At 49.5% G+C, this 23743-nt stretch overlaps 1 protein-coding gene across 1 annotated transcript in view; it reads right to left on the bottom strand.

Moving 5' to 3' along the window:
* SPNS3 (sphingolipid transporter 3 (putative)) overlaps positions 1 to 11709 on the bottom strand; it is a 43480-nt gene extending 31771 nt beyond the window's left edge. Inside the window, exons 1-6 of the mRNA XM_036269012.1 lie at positions 11499 to 11709; positions 7412 to 7477; positions 2589 to 2725; positions 1924 to 2075; positions 1156 to 1222; positions 100 to 236 (exon numbers count right to left, since the gene is read on the bottom strand). Of these exons, the coding sequence (XP_036124905.1) occupies positions 100 to 236; positions 1156 to 1222; positions 1924 to 2075; positions 2589 to 2725; positions 7412 to 7477; positions 11499 to 11709 (770 nt within the window). The remainder of the gene's footprint in view (positions 1 to 99; positions 237 to 1155; positions 1223 to 1923; positions 2076 to 2588; positions 2726 to 7411; positions 7478 to 11498) is intronic.
* Positions 11710 to 23743: the final 12034 nt, after the last annotated feature.

The raw sequence follows: 23743 nt of genomic DNA, 5'->3' as shown, positions 1-23743 counted from the left end.
GGTCACAGAGGGCTCCCTGGGGCAGAGCGGGGGAGGTCAGGGGTGCTGGGGCAGACAGTGGGGTTTTGGGGACAAGCGGGGAAGAGCAGGAACACTCACTTTCTCCCCAGGTATCTGACATCCTCACACCAGCTGCTCCTCAGGACCTCCCTCTGCTTCTCAGAAGCTCCCCGAGGTGGGTCTGGAACCAGCGTGATGAGCAGAATCAAGGCCACAGCTTCCAGGCAGGGCATGATCTAGGGACAGGAGGGACCGGGAAGCTCAGCAGCATGTGGCACATGCCCCTGTGGCCCAGAGGTCCTAGGGTGGCCGAACTCTGTGTCCAGGCTCTTGGGGTGCTCTGTGCCCTGAGGGGTAGAGGAAGAAGGGCTCATTTCCGGGGTGCTAGTTATACAGAGCTTGGCATAGTGCTGTTTCTCACCACATCACCCCTCAGAGCAGGGTCCCCTTGGGAGTTGATTTAATACCTGTCTGTGCAGTACCGACACTACTCTACTGGATCAATGAGCCTGGCACGGCTGAGAGCTGGAGTCCTGACTATTGCGTACTTGCTGCCCCACAACTGCCCCTGTTCCCACCATCTGCCTCACCAGTCCTGCCCTAGTATCTTTCCATCTCTTGTCTCATTAATCCTTAAGAGTCTCTAAGGCAGCATTTACTCCTTCATTTTACAAATAGGCAAAGTGAGGCCGGCTGGTGTGGCTCAGTGGTTGAGTGTCAACCCATGCACCAGGAGGTCACCAGTTCGATTCCCGGTCAAGGCACACGCCCAGGTTGTGGGCCTGATCCCCAGGGGAGGGCATGCAGGAGGCGGCCGATAGATGTTCTCTCTTGTCGATGTTTCTATCTCTCTCTCCCTCTCTCTTCCTCTCTCTCTATAAAATCAATAAAGGGGGAAAAAATGGGCAAAGTGAGGCTCCTAAGAGGGAGGTGACTTGCTTCAGATCACAGAGCAACCTGAACAGCCAGGATTTGAACCCAGGGCCACGACTTCCATAGTCCATGTTCCATGAGGCCCCGAATGTCTGAAGTTGCTGTCTGACCACCCCGCCCCATGGCGCCAGGTACCGTGCCAAATGGCTAAGGCCGCTGGAGGCCGGAAAGTCCCCGCAGCCCAGGGGAAAAGCAGAGGGAAGAAGAGGAAGCTGGACTCACGCGGAGGGCCCAACGCCAGTTCCCAGTCAGTGCCTTCACAGCTGACCCCAGCACGTAGCCCAGACCACTGCAACAGAGGGGCAAGGGGGATGAACAGAGAGGGCAGAGAGGCGGCCCAAGGCCCCAAGGCCAGCCTGAGCCAAGGTGCCCCCACCCCCGGGAGCCAGCTCTCTGCAGCTCATAGGCCTTTCACTGGGAAAAGTGAGCCATGTGAGGCCCAGATGTCCACTGCCCTTGGTCAAGTCACCGGTGACCTCTGGCTCCTAGCCCATCCTCAGCACCACAGTCCACTGTCTCCCTGTATGAGGACCCCCTCCCTCGCCGGAGGCTCAGCTCTGCCTGAGTCAGGCAGTTTCAGGAAACCTGGGTCAGAGCTCAGGGGCCTAACTGTAAATCCCACTGTGTCCTGCCCCACCGTGGGGTCCACTGCCCAGCCCTAACGCACTTCCCTGCCTCACCTCCCAGAGTCGGCCCCTCCCTGCGCAGGCCAAGTGCCAGGCCGCTCTCTCGCCCTTTCAGAAGGCTACTAGCCTGTAGGGAGCAGCTTCCTTCTCTCGAATCCTCTCCACAGCCCAACAGTATCCTTATCCCCATTTACAGATGAGGAACTGAGACTCCAAGAGGGAAAGTGACCCAGCGAGAAAGGGGGAGACTCGGGATTTAAATACCAATCCTCCTGGTCTGATGTCTCCTCCGCCAACCAGCCCCTGTCTGGCTCCTTGGGTCTCAGTTTACCACCCCAGGAAGTGGATGCAGGGTGATACTAACCTTCCGACAGGAATAAAGAGGTAGAAGATTTCCAGTGCCCGGGTTCGCTGGTCCCTCACAAAGAGGTCGCCCAGGATAGTGGGCGCGATGGTGGAGTAGCTGGCAGTGCCAATGCCCACCACTCCCCGGGACAGGAAGAAGAGCCAGGAATACTGAGCAAGCAGACACAAGAACAGAGTGAGTTCCCGAAATCAACCAAGGGCAAGGGACTAAAGGATTTGTCAGAGGGACAAGGGCACTTGGGGACTCGTGCTCCCAGGAGAGGAAGAGGGGATCCAGCTACAGGCACCTTGTTATCCTCCCAGCTCGGGTTCCCCAAATCACACAGATGGCCTGCTGCCTGCCCCCAGCCCCAAGGAGCCCTCTTCCTGAGCATCGCCTTGGCTAACCAGGCCAGCTCCCCTAGACAGTGGCTGCTTCCCCACCCCCACCCCCCTCAGCACAGGCAGCGGAAATGAAGCCACGGGCGGCAGGGGGAGGTGCAAGGGACGAAGGCTCGGGTTAAGAAAGCCTAACGGGTCCCCTCTCAGCCCTGAAGGCAAACCCCAGCACACCTGGAGCCTGGTAGGAGCAGAAGCAGCCCACCCAGCTCTGATGGGGCTGGTTCAGGGAGGAAGGTGGAGGGGGGAGATTCCCTGGGGCTGCGCAGGGGTGAGGGCACCTACCCGGGGGGAGATGAAGGAGCTGGAGAAGCCTGCTCCTGACCAGAGGAGGATCCCAAAACTCAGTGTGGCTTTGCGGCTGTGTCGGTCGCCCAGGTAGCCAAACACAGGTGCAGATAGCAGCAGGCAGCCGGTGAAGACTGGAGGAGACAGGCAAGGGGCAGCATGCATTTCCCCACAAAGGTGGGTGGGCAGATGGGCGCAGCAGGCCCACAGAAGGGCACCTTGGCAGTGGGTCAAGGCCGGACGGAGGAAAAAATAAGGTGAACCCTCAATCCCCTCCTAGCACATTGCCCAAAGCCTGGGGGCTGGGCTCAGGTTCAAATCCCAGCTTGCTACTTGCTCACCTTGGGTTACTAACTTCACCTCTCCGATCACCACCTCAGCGCTGAAGTCAACAACCCCCCACCCCCCACCCCGCACACCCCTTCAAGGCTGCTGCCTGTGTTCAGTGCACACCAGTGGCCTAGCTTTACCAGAACTCCTGACCTCTGTGAGCCTGATGCTGATTTTGCTGCTGCACCCTGTTGAGGGTGAGGGATTGCAGAAGGGATGGATGGTCTGCCTGGGCCCTCTTGGAACAGATAAGCACGGTTTAGGATGAGCACAGCCATTCCTGGAGGCTGGCAATGTGTTGGTTTTCCTAAGTAGGTAAAACATTCCCCTGACAAGTCAGTTGTATTTATATCATTTTTAAAAGTAAACCCTTAAGAACTGGCAGCTGGATTTATGAATACCTTTGCTATTCTGTGAAGACAAAGAAATTGCCACGTTGTTGCATGACTCGACCACATGAATAGGTACCCTCATCGCTTCTGTTCCTTAAATAAACCACCTCCACCCTCCGAGGAGGACGTGTCAGCTGCCCCGAGAGCCTGCAGGTGGCCAGAGAACCCTCCCCACCGGGTTCCACCGTCCAAGGGACTTCGGATTTGGAGGGCCCCGCCCACCGCCTGGGTCTCCAGCCATTAAGCACATATGATTGACATTTCCTGAACCCAAAGAGTGTCCTGATTCCTCTGGCTCCGGTTCCAGCCCCGCCCACTTCAGTATCAGGTTGAGCCACATGCAATTGCAGAAATTAGGCCAGTTTTGACCTACAAAAACGAGAATTTAATATGGTTTGATCTACTACTCCACAGAGAATGGTCTTTGGTGTCAATGGCATTTGTAATTTTAATAGCTTTTGCCAAAATAGGCCTCCAAAAAGGCTGTATCGATTTAAACTTGCATAGAAGCCTATGCCAGCACCCTAGTGACACTTGATAGGATCAATCACTTTATTTTTGTTCATCTAATGGTTGAAACTAATGGCGTCTCGCTGATGTTTTAATCTGCATTCTATTCCCAGTGAAGCTGAGCATTCTCTGCCGGTTTTTCTATTGGGCTCTTTGTTGTGTGGAAATAACTTCTCCCAGTCCTTCGTATTTGTTTTAAGAATTTAAAAGGCAAGTTCTAAACTATCTGGGCTCATCCTGACGCCACCACTTCCTAGCTCTGTGTCCTCAGGCAAATTCCTTAACTTTCCTGTTTCCCTCTCATCAACTACACAATGCGATAGTGAGAGTACTCGCCTCGCCTCGTAAGATTAAATAAAATAGAGCTTATAAAAGGCAGACACTGGCTTTCTATAAATGCCTAATAACTGTTACCTACTATTACTTATTACATTTATAGTTTCAATCATCATCATACAGAAGAGTTTAGCTTTGATATAGTCAAAGTTATAATCTTCCTCTAGGGAGGTTGTTTTGTATCCTGTTAACGCCTGTCTTTTACCCAAAGGTTATAAAAATATTTTTCCAAATCTAATATTTTTATCAGATTTGGGGTAAGGTTCCTTCACAGGACATAAACACCTTAGCCCTGCAGATGCCCTGCATGGAGAGGCCTGCCCCCCAGGGACCGGCAGGCCCTCCTTTGCTCTCTAGCATCTCCAGATTCCACCAATCCCCGCCACGGGGTGGGCGTGGTAATGGAAGAGCACCAGGTTAAGAAAAGGGCTCTCCAGGCAGCTGCCTGGACTTGAATCCCAGCTGTCGCTCACCAGCAGTGTGACCTTTAGCAAGCCCCATAGCCGCTCCAGGCCTCAGATTCAGTATTTGTGACATGGACATAATGACAATGCCTGCCTCGTGGGATTGTTGTGGAGATAAAATCAGTTAATATTATGAAGCACCTGGAATACTGCCAGGCACGTGGTCAAGGCCACATCAGTGTTCATTTTCAATATTATTATTATTATTTTTTTATCCTCACCCGAGGACATTTTTTGTTCAGGTAGAGTGGGAGGGAGAGAGAGGAACAGAGAGAGAGAGAGAAACATCGATGTGAAAGGAACACATCGAGTGGCTGCCACCCGCACAACCGATTAGGGCCGGGGACAAATTGCAACCGAGGTACATGCCCTTAGCGGGAACCGAACCCGGGTCTCTCAGGACCGCAGGCCGACACTCTAACCGCTGAGCCAAACCGGCCAGGGCCATTTTCAATATTATTAATCCATTAACTAACTCCAGCCGTTTCTCTGTCCCAACCAGGGAGGAGGGGGCTGACCACTGTTTCTCCCTTCCCTCTACCTCACTCATACAGCTTGGCCAAGCCCTCTCTCGGCGATTTCCTTCATTCTGCAGCCCTGTGGACAGACAGCAGGGTGGGTGGCCACTTAGAAAGGTGAAAACACTCACCTGAGTCCACCAGAGACAAGCCTGCTCCTCAGGCCTCCCGCCCCACTGCCCTTTTCATACACCTTTTGGGGCTGTTTCTGCAGAGATAACTCTTCCCTTCACCCGCTCCCAAACACACATGCTCACACATTCACATCCTTCCCCCCACCACACACCTCCCACCACGGCATCTCACTTATCAGGGGCCTTGTAGTAATAATCCTGTCCACCATGATAAGAATGAGGTAAGGGAAATGTTGACTCAACTACCATTATCTGTTTAATCTAGAGGTCTGAGGGCATTGAGGTGAGATGGTCTCGCTTTAGCTACAACGATGAAGGAAGATCAGCCTCCACTGCCGGCCTGAGAGGAGCAACTGAAAGAGCTGTGGTCTGAAGCAGGGCTCCGCTAACTCTTTTCTCAGTGCCTCTTAAAGAAATCAATAGAATTGCCCAGCCAGTGTGGCTCGGTGGTTGAGCATCGACCCATGTACCAAGAGGTCACAGGTTCAATTCCCAGTCAGGGCACATGACCAGGTTGTGGGCCAAATCCCCAGTGAGGGGCATGCAGGAGGCGGCCAATCAATGTTCTCTCTCATCGATGTTTCCATCTTTCTCTCCCTTCCTCTCTTTCTAAAATCAATAAAGAAAAAATATTAAATAAATAAAAAGTTGATAGAATTATGCCCCCTTCACTCGTTTCCCACTGACATTTAAAAAATTTTTTATCATCAGTTTAAATAGTTGCAAAAGATGTGATTTCCAGCATTATCGGGTTGTCTTAAAACTATATTTTCATCCAAATCCTTGAGGCTGCAGATCAAGTTCATTCAGTTTGTGGGAAATGCCAACCGTAGAGTCTAATGAGCAAAACCAGTCCATTTGCCAATGCAGTCGGACAAATCAGACTGGTTGTCTGTAAGAAAGACATTAAAACGTTGGCTTCATTTTTTGATTGAAATAATTGTGCCGACACCCATCCCTGAGACAACCTTCTCGCTTCTGAATTCTAAATTGTGCATAAATAGCAGACTGTCACACACCAGGGAGACAGCCAGATAAGGCTTGGCGTCTTGCCATGGGTGTGTGGCTTGGAGACAGCATCCCCCGTGGGTTTCTGCGGACTGTCTGCTCTGCTCCCAGGTCCTCCCCAGCTGCAGCCCAGCATCCACGAGGAGTCCCTCTGTCTGGCACACTGGAGGCTTTTACACCCCAGGACAGTGTACCATAGTGAAACTCAGAAAGGGGCGGAGATGGACTTTCCTGCTTGGAACAGTGGAGGGTGATTATTAAAGAGGTCGTGAGGCAGGAGAGAACCAAAGGCCAAGCAGAGGCTGTTCTCAGGCAGGTCCGTTTTAGAAAAGAAACCTGTGGGTTTGAGGATCTATAAATGGATTTTCTCAAAGCTCTGCTCACGTAGCTCCTGGAAAGTTTTTATGTCTCCCCTGGGGTCCCCATACCCCAGTTTGAGAGCCTTGTTCTAAAGTGCTAAGATAGAGGACTGTTAGGAGGAGGAACCACGCATGTGCTAGTTACCGGCTGAGTGTGTTCAGACACGTGTATTCTACATTGTGACAGTTTATGCACACATGGGGGGGTACACGTGCAGGCACTCATGACCCCCAACCGCCCCCTCCGTGGAATGGGATGTATGGTTGCTCCCTGAAGCTGGCCTGTAGGTGCATGTGGGCCCAGACCCTCTCTGAGCCCATGTGTGGGGGTGGGGGTCTCTGTCTGTCTGTCTCGGACTGTGTGTCCTGGTGGCCACATTTTTCAGGTTCATGAGAGGAAAGCAGGCATCAGGATTTCTCAGCCCCTGCCAGTCTCCAGTACCCAGCCAAGCTGAACAAACATGAAGGGGTGATGACCAGCCCCACAGCCATGATCGGGATCTCGGGAGCCCTTTCCAGCCCTAGCTCCCTCTGCCTCTTCAGCAGCACCACACTCAAACCCAAGGGGCTGTTCAAGCACAAGGTCTCAGCCCACACCATCTCCTCTGTCACCTGCACTGTCCCTCACACCCGCCACCACCATCTGCCAGGGGACTTAGTGAGGCTCAGCCTGGCCCCCTTTCCCAGCAGCCATAGCTGAGCACAGAACAGGACCCCACCCCACTATGAGCCCGGGGCCCCAGCGCCAGGGCCAGGACTTCCCCCTTACCCGTCTGAAGCAAACCGGCATTGCTGTCACTGATCTGAAAAAACTTCTGTACATCCAGCAGCACTCCTGTGGACAGAGAGACGGCGCTCAGGAAATGGGAAGTAGCCCACGGGCCTCTAAAGGCAGCTGCCCCGCATTTGCAAAGTGTCACAGCTGAACAGCACAGCACAGGGTGTGGCTCCTGGGCCCACTGTTCTTTCCCTCTTCTCCTACACACACACACACACACACACACACACACACACACACAAGCAGGCACACAGAGAGACGTGTGCCCATCAAACACACGCAGAAACACACATGCCAAAGACCCCGACTTACGCACACACGTTCGCACACAGCATGCACGACCAGGCATAGGCACATGGTCATGCAGACACACAGATATGCAGATCCACATACACACATACAAACAGGGATGCCCTGGGAAATATACTCACAGAGGCACAGTTACACTCGGAACCCAGGAGCCTGCACTCACACATGTGGAAGCCCAGTCTTGTACACCCAGACACACATATACATATGCACTGAGATGTACACACAAAGACACACCCACAGGCATGCATTCGTAGGCACATGTGCAGGGCTGCCACTCACACCATAGTCAGAGTGATTGGCAGCTCCGTTGCTGCACCATGCACAGCCGTTCACTTAGACTACAGTGTAAATGGAAGTCCCTGGGATTGTGCAGTACAGCAGCCCTGCTCGTCAGGTACAAACTCCAGATATTCATAGACATCCATATACATCCATGAGCATGGACATGCAAAGACACATGTGCCTTGGCCTGCACACATGCACACCCAAGCATGTTCTTCCAGAGGCACAAGCACACAGACATGAGAGTGCACGTGAAAGCTTCAGAGATAGATCCTATTTAGATCCAGCCTTGGCCCCAACTCCCTGGAGGGTAGTAGGCTCTTGCTCTGCACTAGCCAGGTCTCTAAAACCCTCCTAAGAGCTTGCTAGGCCATGGGCAGGTGCAGTGGGCACTCGGCCTAATGCAGGGAGGAATCAGGCCCTGAAATCCCCTCAACCCTTTGGTGCATCTTAGAAAGAGTTAGCCAGGGCTCCTAGGCACCCAAATTTCTGAGCTGTGAGGCTCTGGCCCTGTCACTATGAAGAACAGTCTACTTTCATTGAGTTATGAGTCGCTGGAGGGCCAGACCCTGAGCTGGACACTGCAGTGTTTCCCTAAGAAGTGAGAGCTTCCGTGTCCCCACAATACAGACGGGGAAAAGAGGCTCCGGCCGGCCATGGTTGCACAGCTGGAGACGTGGGAGCTGGGACTAGAATCCCATCCGGAGACAGTCCACGTCCCACCCAGTGTCACAGAAGGGGGCAAAGTCCCCCAGTGGGGCCCTGCAGAAATGCCCACAGGGTGGGAGGAGGAGGAGAAAGCCCCCCATGCACATCTCCAACACCTGTCAGCCGATGAGGAAAACCCAAAGAATCAGAGACGCGAAGTAAGTAATGTCTGTTCAGACATTTACTTCGAGCCCAATTGCCACAGCATCTAGGCATACCAATCCATATGTCTTTTCCTTCCCTTTTAGTATTTTTAAATATGTTTTTATTGATTTTTTTAGAGGGAGAGAGAGAGAAACATCGATGAGAGAGAACCATCGATCAGCTGCCTCCTGCACAACCCACGCTGGGGATCAAGCCTGCAACCCGGGCATGCACTCAGACAGGGAATCGAACCGGTGACCTCTTGGTGCTCGGAACAACGTTCAATCCACTAAGCAACACCAGTTGGTGTCTTTTAATATTTTTAATTACACGAATAAGACATATTCATTGAAGAGAAAAACTAAAGAAGCAGCTAAGCAAAGTAAATAACTAAATAAAAATGCTCTGTAATCACACTCCTCTTCCTGCTTAGGAATAAGGGCTTACCTCCTTGTGTGGTCAGCTTCTGGGCTCCTCCCAGCCCTGGGGTGCTCTGGGTGCTTGGGTGCAGCCTTATATTTTACCTTTCAGCTATCACGCTGGCCTCCCAAACAGCTGTTTCCCACAGGGAATTCTAGCTGCCTGGAGACTTGCCTGCCCCCAGCGGTCCCTGCACTGAGCTTGGTTTCACTTCTCCAGGCCTCCTTCTTCCCAACAATGGCCTCATGTCTCACAGCCAGAGGAAGTCCCAACAGGGAAGGGGCCTCGGACAGGCAGAGTTCAGGGTCTGACGGCCCAGCCAAAGGTCTCCCAGGATAAGTGCCAATGAGAGCAGGGACCCCAGCCCTTGGCTCAAAGAGCTCTATACCCACGATTGCCCTGCTATCATCCATGTCCTGCCCATCCTTCCTCTTCATGCCCTCCACCCACACTCTAGTCCAGGCCTCCTCAGCCTCGGCCTAACCCACAGCAGTTGCCTCTGAATTGACTTCCCTGTTTCACTTTGCTTCCATCGGGGCCTCAAATCTGATTATAGTCCCCCCACCTAAGAACACTTTCCATGGCTCCGTATTGCTTCAGCAAAAAGTCCAGGCTCCTAGCCTGACACTGAAAAAACCTATGATCTAAACCCCAGATCCCCTTTTAGAACAATTTTCTGCTTCCTCCCCCGTCACCATGCCTGATCAGAGCATGCAGTTTTTTTTTTAATTTTCTTTATTGATTTGAGAGAGAGAAGAAGGGAGAGGGAGAAAGAGAGAGATAGAAACATCGATGAGAGAGAACATTGATTGGCCGCCTCCTGCATGCCTCCCACCAGGGGCCCATAACCTGGGCATGTGCCCTGACCAGGAATCGAACTGGCAACCTCTTGGTGCATGGGTCGATGCTCAACCTCTGAGCCACACCAACCGGGTTCAGAGCATGCATTTTTGCCCCATGTGCCCTGGGTCAGGCTGACCTTCCCTCTGAATGCCCATGCCTCAGCCCATTCCCTACCTCACCAATTTTTTCAACCTTCAAGGCCCAAACCAAATGCTCCCTCTTTTGTGAATTCTACCAGAACCCTCAGTCATTAGTGATGGGGCTGCTCAGCTGCTGCTCACCTCATGCTACTGTATTAGAGCTACTTGTACATGTGTCCTGTGTCCCTCTGAGCTCCTCAAAACAGACACCGCGTCTGGGACCTTCTGCAATCCCTGAGTCCTGTTCATTCCACAGCTGCTCTCCGATGTGATGCACTGGTAACTGATGATTCAGCATCCTGGTCTCAGGGATGCTCAACTACTACAGGTACCACTTCTGAGCTCCCCAGGCCAGTTGGTACCTCCCTCCTCTGGCTGCATCTCTCTACCTTGCAGGAGTCTTGTTAATGAGCTTCTCACTCTGCCCTATGGGATGGTCATTCCTGAGTTCAGAAACTACAAGATTGACTTTCCCTTCCCTGGGTCCCCAAGACCCACCCAGAGGGTCCTGCCCATCCTTAGTGTTCAGTCGATCTTGAATGAGTCATTGATAGAGAAAAGGTTAAATATTGAGTGAATGAATGAATGAATGAGTGAGTGACAGAGGAGAATGAGCCCTGGGGTCTACAAGAAGAAAGGTAACTGTCTGGTATGGCTCAGTGGTTGAGCATTGACCTATGCACCAAGAGGTCACCGGTTCAATTCCTGGTCAGGGCACATGCCTAGGTTGTGGGCCCAATCCCCAGTGGGGGGCATGCAGGAGGTGGCCAATAGATGGTCTCTCTCATCAGTGTTTCTCTCTCTCTCCCTTCCTCTCTCTTTAAAATCAATTTTAAAAAATTTTAAAAAGAAGAAGAAAGGCAAAATGTTCAAGGTTTACATGCAGCCTGCTGTCCCATAAATACCCAGCAAGCTATTTTTTGCTTAGGAGCCGGGCCAGGCTGCCCTGTCCTCCACAAACTCACGCTGGCATTCCACCCAGAACCTCCAGGCCTTCACCTGAAGCTCGAGTCCTCCTTGCTGTCCTCACCCACCCGCCCACCACCATGCACTCACACCTATGTGCACACTCTTAATTTGAGGCTAGACTGAGAAACTAGACTGTCGTGGCCAGGGGTGAGGGCAGCAGGAAGGTGATGCTCCACCAGAACAAAGCTGCTGGATGAAGGCCACCATGGTGGTAGGGCAGCCAGTGGGTAGATGGGCAGGATGCCGATCCCCTTCCTCACCTGCGATGATGAACCAGTTCATGTAGTTCAGGAGGTTGATGTAGCAGAGCACCGCCGCAGCCACATACGCTCTCCAGCGGGGCAGGCTCCAGGCTGCAGGTGTGGTTGGAGGGGGACACTGACCTGAGTCGGTGGCCCCAGAGTGCCTGCTTGACCCCGGGGACCAGCCCTGAGGCCCCTCTGGCCCAGGCTCCTGGCGCTCCTCAGACATCCCCACACCTTGTCAGCCTGCAGCTCCCTTCCCAGGAGGCACGCGGGGCAGACTTAGCAGCTCTGTACCGAGTCACTTCCTGTGGGCTCCCAGCCTCCCAACCTCAAAGCAGCTGCCCTAACTGCTTGAGCATCTTATCACAGGTTCCTGTTGAGCCCACCACAGCCTCAATGGTGAGATTTCACCATCCCCTGCCTCAGAGGCTGCTAGAGGGGGAAGAGGACTCCTGCCTCCACCCCCACCCTGGGCGAGTGAACACCGTGGCCCGATGATCTAGTTTGCGGCTGCGGCGGCTGCCGTGAGGAAGAGAAGCTTCGCAGGACAGGAAACGAGATGAGATGCCTAGATGATCACTGTGGGGCAGTCTGGCTGCCCACACAAAGGTGTGAACCGGGGACTTGAACCCGGGGCAAATCAGGAAGGTTCGCCTTGGCCAGGGGAGCAGCACAGGACTGGACTGTGGGTGAAAGCAGACCTGCTCCTGTCTGGTGCCCGACCTGGAGAAACAAGGCGGACGAGCTGCCTGCAGGAAGACAGCCTGTGGGCAAAACTCGTCAATGGACCCCAAATCTAGGGGCAGGATTTTTAAATTGTTTTTTTTATTTTTCAATTATACTTCACATACAATATTACATTAGTTTCAGGTGTACAACATAGTGATTAGACATTTATAGAACTTACAAGATGATCGCCCCAATATATCTAGTACCCATCTGACACCATACATAGTCATTACAATATTGGCTCTATTCCCTAGGCTGTACTCTACACCCTGTGACTGTTTTGTAACTACCAATTCATACTTCTTAATCCCTCACCCTTTTCACCTATCCCCTCACACCCTCGCCCATCTGGCAACCAACAAAATGTTCTCTGTATCCATGAGTTTGTTTCTATTTTGTTTGTTCATTTATTTTGTTTTTTAGATTCCATGTATAAGTGAAATTAGGTGGCATCTGTCTTTCTCTGTCTGACTTATTTCACTCAGCACAATACCCTCTAGATCCATCTTGCAGATGGCAAGATTTCCTTCTTTTTTATGGCTGAGTCATATTCCATTGTATATATGCACCACTTCTTTATCTATTCATCTATTGATAGACACTTAGGTAGCTTCCATATCTTGGCTATTGTAAATAATGCTACAATGAACATATGGATGCATGTCTTTCCAAATTAGTGTTTTGGCGGGGGTTTGTTTGTTTGTTTGTTTGTTTTGATAAATACCTGGCAGTGGAATTGTTGTGTCCTTCTCTGTCTCTTGTTGTGTGTGTCTTTTGATCTGAAGTAAGTCTCTTATAGACAGCATATGGAAAAGTCTTGTTTTTTGAATCCATTCAGCCACTCTATGTCTTTTTTTTTTTTTTTTTTTTGGTATGTGCCCGTAGCGGGAACCAAACCCAGGACTCTCTGGTCCACAGGCCAAGGTTCCAACCACTGAGCCAAACCGGCCAGGGCTATGTCTTTTGATTGAAGCATTTACTTCACTGCATTTAACGTAATTGTTAATAGATATGTAATTATTGCCATTTTATTGCTCATATTTTTTTTTCTTTTTTCTTTTTTTTTACTTAAATCTCTTTAACATTTCTTGTAATACTGGTTTGATGGTGATAAACGTTTAGCTTTTTCTTCTCTGGGAAGCTCTTTATCTGTCCAATTCTAAATGATAGTCTTGTTGGGTAAAGTAATCTTGGTTGTAGGTCCTTGGGGTTTTTTTGCCCATAATCAAAACTTTATTGAAAAACTGACACCAAAATAGGACATCACTGTTGCATACTTACAAAATTAAATGTAATTACATTATCTTGGTAGAGTAACTAGAATTACTGAACTGATAGGGCTTTCCATGATATAATAAATTCAGGAAGTTGTTGCTTTCTTCTAAATGAACACCCTTCCATGAGTCTAGCCTTCCTTCCTGTCAGCACTGTTAAACCACCTACATAAAGAACCACTGTCGCCCTGGCCAGTTTGGCTCAGCGGTTGAGCATCGGCCTGCGGACCAGAGTCGCGGGATTCGGTTCCTGCTAGAGGCATGTACCACAGAAAAAAATAAAATAAAATAACCACTGTCTAGTCTACCCAGTGTGACTCAGTGGTTAAGTGTTGACCCATGCACCAAGAAGTCACTGGTTCAATCCCTGGTGGGGGGTGTGCAGGAGGCAGCCAATCAATGCTGATGTTTCTCTCTCATATATGTTTCTATCTCTCACTCCCTCTCCCTTCCTCTCTCTCTAAAATTATTATTTTTAAAAAATTTAAGTGAAAATAAGAACCATTGTCTGAGCATGGCTGAAAACTGTGGTGATCTTGTAACAACCTGGATAATTTTGCATCCATAAAACAAGAACTTGGACTTTGAACTATGCATTTCTTCTTATATTTTTTTTTTTTTCCTCTTCCAAGGATGGACATAGTAAATCTCTAGCCAAAGGCATGTTGGTTCTTTCACAAGCCCAGCCCATCAAGATCTCTGAGGAGACATCCCTGGCAAGCAGCACACAATCAGGCATGGCAGCCAGTGCTTGATTTTCATTTCTTTGAATAGTTTGTGCCAATCACTTCTGGCCTTCAAAGTTTCTGTTGAGAAATCAGCTCACAGTCTTATGGGAGCTCCCTTGTAGGTAATGAATTGCTTTTTTTTTCTGCTGCTTTTAAGATTCCTTCTTTGGTCCTGGCCAATGTGGCTAAGTGGTTAGAGTGTCAGCCTGAAGATCAAAGGGTTGCAGGTTCAGTTATGGTCAAGGGCACAGATCTGGGTTGCAGATTTGACCCCCAGCTCAAAGTGTGTACAGGAGGCAACCATTCGATGTGTCTCTCCTACATTGATGTTTCTCTCTCTCTCTCCCTCTCTCTCTCCCTCCCCTCCATCCTGCCTTCCCTTCCACTCTCTCTAGAAAGCAGTGGAAAAAATATCCTAGGGTGAGGATTAACAACAACAATAACAAAAAAGATTCTCTCTTTGTCTTTAGCCCTTGGCTTTTTGTTGTTGTTGTTAATCTTCACCAAAGGATATTTTTTTCCCCACTGATCTGTAGATAGAGAGGAAAGAAGGAGGGAAGGGGAGAGACAGAGAGAAGAGAGAGAGAAACATCGATGTGAAAGAGACAAATGGATTGGTTGCCTCAACACTTGCCCCACCAGGGCCAGGGATTGAACCTGCAACCCAGGTACATGCCCTGGGCTGGGAATTGAACCCAAGACCCTCCAGTGCGCAGGCCAACGCTCTGATCACTGAACCACATGGCCAGGGCATGCCCTTGGCATTTTAATTATAATGTGTCTTGGTGTGGGCCTCTTGGGTTCATCTTATTTGGGACTCTGTGCTTCCTGGACTTGTGTGTCTATTTTCTTCACCAAGTAAAGGAAGTTTTCCATCATTGTTTCTTCAAATAAGTTTTCAATTCCTTGCTCTCTCTCTTCTCCTTCTAGTACCACTATGATGCGAATGTTGGCTTGCTTGAAGTTGTCCCAGAGGCCCCTTAAACTATCTTCATTTCTTTGGATTATTTGGGAGTGAGAAAATGTTTTAGAACTAGATAGAGGTGATGGTTTACACAAGATTGTGAATATACCAAATTGTATGCCTTCACATGTTTAAAATTTTAGCCCAGCCTCTGTGGCTCAGTGGATTGAGCGTCGTCCCATGGACTGAAGGTCCTGGTTCAATTCCCAGTCAGGGCACATGCCCGGGCTGCAGGCTCAATCCCCAGTAGGGGCATGCAGGAGGCAACCAACTGATGTTTATCTCTCACATTGGTGTTTCTATTTCTCTCTCCCTTCCTCTCTTTCTAATAAAAAACATATTTTGCCCTGGCTGGTTTGGTTCAATGATTGGAGCATCAGCCCGTGAACCAAAGAGTTATGGGTTCAGTTCTGGTCAAGGCATTTACCTCAGTTGTTGTTCAGTCCCCAGCCCTGGTCGGATGTGCAGGAGGCAACCAGTCAATGTGTCTCTCTCACATCGTTGTTTCTCTCTCTCTTTTCTACTCTATCTGAAGATAAATGGAAAAATATTCTCGGGTGAAGATTTAAAAAAAAGTTTAAAATGTTATGTGAATTTCACCTCAATTTTTTTAAAAAAACTGTTAAAGCAAACAAATAAAAAACCAGTCTGGCAACATGGCAAGAATTTGAGGATTGCTGTCTGACAGGCCTAAGTTCAAATTCCAATTTTGCTTCTTCCTAGCTATGTGCTTTGGGCAAGTCCCCAGCCTTCTGAGCCTTGGTGCCCTCACAAGTGATAGAAAGAGAAGAAGAATATATATGTCTGAGGAGTGAGCTGTGAGGATGAACTAAGAGGAGAGCTCGTAACATTCCCAGCACAGAGCCTGGCCCACAGGAAGCACTCAGTGAGTGTTGACTGTTGTTAGTGTTGTGATGATGATGGTGGTGGTGATGGTCCTTGGCCTCTGCCATTTGGTTGAACCACATGTGGGTGGTCTTGGGAAACAAAGGGAAGTTCAAAGTCCAGCCCTGGAACATGAGCACATGCAGGCAGTCCAGCATCAAGGCCAAGATCTTATACCCTGGAGCTGGGCTCACCACTCCCTGGCCATTGGATTCTAGGCAAATCAACCTCTCTGTGCCTCAGTTTCCTCATCTATAAAATGGGGGTAATAGTAATACATACATCATAGGGTTGTTGTGCTTAAATAAAATGATGTGTGAAAAATGCGTAGATCTTTGCCTGGTATTGAGGAAGTGCTGTGTGTTCGTTAAATATAACGAGGTTATCCCTGGTACACGCAGATGAGACTTTGGTTTCAGCCCTGTCCTCGGAGCTGACGAATGACAGAGTTACATCCTCAAGTATGAGTCTATTAACACCAACGCAGGCCCACACACACACTCACATTCGTGCAAACTGCACAAGAGCATGGCAGCTAGTGAGTACCAACGTAGAGCTGCCCCACCCAGACGCTGCTGTGCCAGGCAGGGCTTGTCATGGTCAACCCCTTTCAGGGTTCAGCCCTCACCATGCCAGGCCAGAATGCCACCCTGCCTTGGCTTTCAGAGCCAGGCAGAGACCAGGGAGCAGCTCATGGGACTAGAACTCCCAGGACTGGTCAAATCTGGGAGGCTGGGTGTTGGCCAGGAGGGCAGAATCGGAACACAACCAACTTCCCTGAACTCCTTGGCTTCCAAGTGTGGGCTCCTACCAGGATCTGACTCCCTGAGGGGTTCTAGATGAAGAGGCTTTTCCCCTATTCTCAGACGCATCTGGGGAATAAAGCTGAGCAACATCACGGCTCAGGAACAGGAGGCCGGCGGGGGCGGCATCAAGTCATGGATGATCAGATAGGAAGCCTGGGTTCCAACACTATGAGGACACTTTTCCTCTCGGGGCCTCACCTTCCCTGTTTGAACATTGGTGGTCCTGGTGGTGGAGGGATTGCATGATCCTAGAAGGTCCATTCAGCTACAGTTTGTATATATGTCTTCTCTCAACTCCTGGAGGCAGACATCCCATGGCAACTCCTGTGAAAGACCCAGGAAGTAGATCCCATTCATTTTCTAGGAGTCACCAGGCGGGTGCTGCTGCCTTCCGACCTTCCAGGAGTCCTGCTTTTCAAAGAACAGAAAAAAATTCCACATGGACACTGACAGGAAACACTGTAAAGGAGAAAGTGTGGACTGCGGAGGACCACTGTGTGCGTGCTCTGGAGCCCATCACAGAGAACCTGGGAAGGGAATAGGTCACCCCCATGCTGGTTGCAAATCCTTCGATGGCAGCCTCCTCCCAATCACAGCACGATCAGGAGACGGGGCACCGCAGAGTCTGCAGTTTTGGCATGTTGATGTATATGTTTAAAAGGGAATGTGTAGCCCAGCCAGTGTGGCTCAGTGGATTGAGCGTCGTCCCATGGACTGGGAGGTCCCGGCTCCATTCCCAGTCAGGGCACATGTCCTGGTTGCAGGCTCAATCCCCAGTAGGGGGCGTGCAGGAAGCAGCCCATTGATGTGCCTCCCTCACATTGATGTTTTTCTCTCTCTCTCTTTTCTTTTTTATCCTCACCTGGAGGGCAAGCATCCCATGGCAACTCCTGTGAAAGACCCAGGAAGTAGATCCCATTCATTTTTCTAGGAGTCACCTAGAAAAATTTTTCCATTTTTTTGGTTCAGATAGAATGGGAGGGAGGGAGGGAAAGAGAGAGAGAGAGAGAGAGAGAGAGAGGGAAACATCAACGTGAAAGGGACACATCGAGTGGCTGCCACCTGCACAACCCAACCAGGGCCGGGGACAAACCACAACCGAGGTATGAGCCCTTAATGGGAACCGAACCCAGGTCTCTCGGGACTGCAGGCTGATGTTCTAACCGCTGAGCCAAACCGGCCAGGGCCCTTCCTCTCTCTCTAAAAAATCAATAAAAATGTATTTAAAAAAAAAGTAAATATGTACCTCTGGGTATTTTCCCAAAGAATTGAAAGAAGGGACTCAAGTCGTTACTTATACACCCATGTTCATAGCATCATCATCCACAATAGCCAAAGTGTGGAAACAATCTAAATGTCTATCAATGGATGAAGGAATAAGCAAGATGCAGTATATCCATACAATGGAATATTACTCAGCCTTAAAAAGGAAGAAGATTCTGACACATGCTACAACATGGAAACTGTAGAACATTATGCCAAGTGAAATAAGCAAGACACAAAATGACAAATACTGTATGATTCCACATATGTGAGATACCTAGAGAAAGCAATTCATAGAGACCGAAAGCAGAAGGTGGTTGTCAGGGGTGGGGGCTGGAGGAGCTGGCAATGGCATGTTATTTAATGAAGACAGAGTTTCAGTTTGGGAAGATGAAAAAGTTCTAGAGGTGCAAAGTGGTGATGGTTGTGCAACAGGTGAGTTACTTTTGTTACTGAATTGTACTTAAAAATGGTTAAAAAGCCCTGGCCAGTTTGGCTCAGCGGTTGAGCGTCAGCCTGCGGACCAGAGAGTCCTGGGTTCAGTTCCCACTGCTAGGGGCATGTACCACAAAAAAAAAAAAAAAAAGGTTAAAAAATACATTTTATTTTATGCATATTTTACCCCAATTAAAAAGAGTAAATGTGCCCTGGCCAGTTTGGCTTAGCAGTTAGAGCATTGGCCCACAGACCAGAGAGTCCCAGATTTGGTTTTTGCTAAGGGCAAGTACCTTGGTTGCAGTTTGTCCCCAGCCCTGGTTAGGGTCATGTGGGTGACAACCACTCGATGTGTCTCTCTCACAACAATGTTTCTCACTCGTTCTCTCTCCCTCCCTCTCTCCTTCCCACTCTATCTGAAGATAAATGCAAAAAAATTTTAAAATGTCCTTGGGTGAGGATAAAAAAAATAAAAATAAAGAGTAAATGTGCCCTGGCCAGTTTGGCTCAGCGGTTAGAGCGTCGGCCTGTGGTCCAGAGAGACCTGGGTTCGGTTCCCGCTAAGGGCATGTACTTCGGTTGCAGTTTGTCCCCGGCCCTGTTTGGGTTGTGCAGGTGGCAGCCACTCGATGTGTCCCTTTCACGTCGATGTTTCTCTCTCTTCCTCTCTCTCCCTCCTGCTCGGTCTGAACAAAAAAATGGAAAAATGTCCCGGGGTGAGGATAAAAAAAAAAAAGAGTAAATGTGATGATCGTAAAGTAAAAAAGTGGCAACATTCTAGATTCCATGTTTTATGGGATTGGTCAAATAAACAATGGTACCTCTACAAATGTATGACATGTATTCATCATTATAGTATCGTACAGAGTATGTTTCATTGTCCTAAATATCCTTTGTACTCTCCCTATTGGTCTATGTTGATCTGAAATGTGTTCAAGATATGACAGTCAAGTGTAAATAAGAGTGTTCAAAAGGTATGTCCAGTATGGCCCCTTTCAGGTCAAAGTTATCTAAATAAATACAAGAAAAACTTACAGTTGGCCCATCATAATTCACTTGGCCGCTTGTCCCTATAAAGTGACTAATACAGAAGTTTACTGGAGATTATTTTTCATGGAGACGCTTCCAGAGGGGTTCCCATTAGAATTTACATTTGTGTTCTTTTTTGGTTTGTTTGTTTTTATTCCTCACCCGAGGATATTTTTCTACCTATTATCAGATAGAGTGGGAGGGAGGAAGAGAGAGAGAGAGAGACAGAGAGAAACAATGTGATCCATAGAGCCACACTGACTGGTTGCCTCCCACACAACCCCACCAGGGCCGGGGACAGACCGCAACCGAGGTACGTGCCCTTGACCAGAATCGAACCCGGGTCTCATTGGTCCGTGGGCCAGAGGTCTAACTGCTGAGCCAAACCGGCCAGGGCTGTGTTCTTTTTTTTAACAAAATAAATTTTTTGGCCTCACAAAATAAAAGGTGAGAGGAGATCACTCGGGAATCAATCTTCAGAAATTCTCAGAAGTCTTCTTTGGGCGGCAAGCTGCAGCAGACCCAACAGCGCTGAACAAGAACGTTAATTATCTTGAATGAGAAGTCGGGAAGTGGGAGATTTCAGGATTGGTTAACTCAGAGGCACTATGACATCATCGAAGGCTCCAGTGTTTTCCATCTTTCCTTTCTGAACTCTTGACAGCGTTAGCCTTTGATTGCTTATCTTTTACGGCAAAACAAATGCCACCCAAAATGTATGACTTTGAACAACAGTAGACATTTATTACCTCTTGTGGTTTCAGTGGGGCAGGAACCTGCGAGCAGCTTATTGGATGTTCTGGCTCGGAGTCTGTTGTGTGGCTGCCGGAGAGATGAGCAGGGGCTGCAGGCATCTCTAGGCTTGGATGGGGCTGGAGGGTCCATTTCCAAGGTGGCTCACTCACATGGCTGGCAGGTTGGTGCTGGCTGTTGGCTCCTGGCTGGCAGGTTGGTACTGGCCGTTGGTTCCTCTCCACAGGACTGCTTGAGTGTCCTCACAATATGGTATGCGTCCTTGAATGTCCTTACAGCAATGTGGCTGGCTTCTTCTAGAGGAAGCAATCCAGTAGGGACCAAGGCAGAGACTTCACTACATGTCCTGATCTAGCCTTCCAGGCCTGGATTCTTTTTTTTTAAATATTATTTTCTTTATTGATTTTAGAGAGAGAGGAAGGGAGAGGGAGAGAGAGATAGAAACATCAATGAGCGAGAACATCAAATGGCCGCCTCCTGCATGCCCTGCACTGGGGATTGGGCCCACAACCTGGGCATGTGCCCTGACCAGGAATCGAACTGGCGACGTCTTTTTGGTGCATAGGTCGACATCAACCATTGAGCCACACAGGCCGGGCAGGCCTGGATTCTTTTGTGTTCTGTGGGTCACACCGGCCAGCCTGATTCACGGTGGGAGGGACTGCACAGAGCATGAATACCAGGAAGTGAAGCTCACTGGAGATCATCCTGCAGGCTGGCCACACAGCCTCCATCTCGAGGCTGGACACCTCAGAGGAGAAGGAGGGCGATTTCTCCAGCAATGTGTTCATGTGTACGTATCAGGGAGAAAAACCTTTTCTAGAAATCCTCCTCAGGACTCACTGGCCAGCTCAGGGTCACAGGTCGGTGTCCCAGCTGTGAGAGAGGCAGGGAAGGTGGGCACCGCCATGTGCCTGTGTCAGTGAGGAAGAAAAGAAAGGAAAGAGGCCGTTGGGGGAGCAGACATCTTCCACAGATTGCTAACTACCCCAGTGTGAGCCCGTCGCCTGCCCTACGACTGAGCAACCACATTCCCAGGCAATGGGTGTAACTTGACCCTTGATGTTCAGAGGGTTTAAACAAGCTCCTGGTGTGGGTTTCTAAGGGGGAAAGAAGAAATGTTCTGGATGGATCTAGGAGGCCTCAGATGCCAGAGATTGTCCTAATCCTGGGCCCTTGAAGCTAGGGGGCACCCTAGCTAGCAAAAAGTGTACAGGAAAGAGAACTGCTGAACACGGAGCTGCAAGCTTGGGATCTCAAGGCGAGGGGGTGCCGGGGTGCTGAGCTGAGCATGCTTTCAAAAAGACAATCATTCCCGAGCAAGTTCCGGGGACTAGCTTCAATAGCGACACCATGTGGTCATAAGAAGTAACAGCAGTCATGAACTGTTCCAGGTCTGGTGAAAGCCCTCAAAGTTCATGGATAATTCAGGGTGGTCTCAAGATCCTGGATTCCTTGCTAATAAGACACATGCAAGCATGAGTGATTTATAGAGCATCTACACAGGGTAAAAATATGAAGGATATATCCCAAAGGTTTTACAGTAGTACTTATCTCAGGGTCACAGAACTATGGACAATTTTTTCCATTTCTTTTTTCTTTTCTTTTTTTAAATTAATTTATTTTTTATTAATTAATTTTTGTTACAGATGTTTCTCCTTTTCCCCCCACTGATTCCTCCTCCCCCTCCCTCCCTGCCCTGTCCCCAGTTTGTTGTCCATGTCCACTGTTCATGCATACATGCATATAAGTTCTATGGTTTATCTCTCCCCCACCACCCCCTCCTCTGGGGATTGTCAGTCTGTACCCCACTTCCATGTCTCTGGGACTACCCCATTCCTCAGACTGTTATGTTCATTGTATTCCACAAATAAGTGAGATCATATGATACTTGTCTTTCTCTGTTTAGCTTGTTTTACTTAGGATGATACTTTCCAGGTCCCTCCATGTCATCTCAAAGGATAAGAGATCTTTCTTTCTTACCGCTGCATAGTACTCCATTGTGTATATGTACCACAGCTTTTTTATCCATTCGTTTACTGATGGACACTTGGGCTGTTTCCAGATCTTAGCTATTGTAAATAGTGCTGCTACAAACATGGGGGTACATATATTCTTTCTGATTGGTGTTTCAGGCTTCTTGGGGTATATTCCTAGAAGTGGGTCTTTTTCCTTGGTCAATAATAATAATGGCAAATACTAGCATCGCACTTACCGTGTGTTGAGAAAACTAAGGCACAAAGAGGCTAAATAACTGCCCCCTCTGGCTCTGAACAGTATGCCCCTGTCCTCCTGACACCTTCCTGTCCCGTGTGTACAGACTCGTTTTACTGCAGGGCACCGCGTATGTAATAACATAAAAAAAAGAAAAGACAGTGCATGTATAGTTTCTTACCATCACACACACGCAAAGTAATGCTGTGAAACACAACAAAATTAGTATGGCTGTGTGGTACACCTGTGCTCCGGGTCAGGGCTGCCAGAGCCACGTGGTGTGGCTCCATCGGGAAGATCTGGGCTGTGTGCCTACAGAGGCCCCTCCCCCTCTTCACCAGGGCTCTCCTGATTTGGTAGCAGTTTTGAAAAGTTCTCCTTTCCCTTGGCATCAATGAATACAGGGACTACCCGTTAACAGGGACCTATGCCTGGTGAGTTCTGGGCCTGGACTAGGGAAGGGGTATGGATGAGGGAGGCTGGGAAACTAAAGAAAAGAAAAGCAGCCCTGGCCGGTTTGTCTCAGCGGTTAGACAGAGAGTCCCGGGTTCGGTTCCCACTAAGGGCATGTACTTTGTTTGCAGTTTGTCCCCGGCCCCGGTTGGGGTTGTGTGGGTGGCAGCCACTCGATGTGTCCCTTTCATGTTGATGTTTCTCTCTCTCTTTCTCTCTTCCTCCCTCTCTCCATCCCGCTCTGTCTGAAGATAAATGCAAAAATGTCCTCGGGTGAGGATAAAAAAAAAGCAAAGCAAAGGAAGAAAGAAGTGGGCAGAGAAGGATGAGAAAGGGGAAGGGAAGGTGCTAATCTACCCCATCCCTGGCTCTCTCAGCTCCCTGAGCTTTCCAAAGCCACCCCATCTGCTTCATGAAGTCACCTTCCTCTGGTGCCTCCCAGCTCCACGCAGAATGCACCTCCTCCAGGAAGCCTGCATGCCCAGCTGAGTGCTTGTCTTTTCCATGCTACTCACAGCTCATAATGGACATTTCCCGTCTTTCCCACTGGTCAGCGAGCCCTTAAAGGAAAGGCGGTGTGTGAGCGCTTTCTGCCTCCCCGGAGTCTGGCCCCACCTTCAGCAGAACAGGAAGACAGAATGAATGTTCTGAAGGCGGGAATGAACCTTGCTTCTTAGGCCACCTGCCACACCAGCCTGGGAGTAAAAGTAGGCTCTCAGCCCTGGCC

Source organism: Molossus molossus, unplaced genomic scaffold, assembly GCF_014108415.1.
Source record: "Molossus molossus isolate mMolMol1 unplaced genomic scaffold, mMolMol1.p scaffold_m16_p_19, whole genome shotgun sequence".
Classification (NCBI taxonomy): domain Eukaryota; kingdom Metazoa; phylum Chordata; class Mammalia; order Chiroptera; family Molossidae; genus Molossus; species Molossus molossus.
This window is presented reverse-complemented; position numbering and strand designations above follow the sequence as displayed.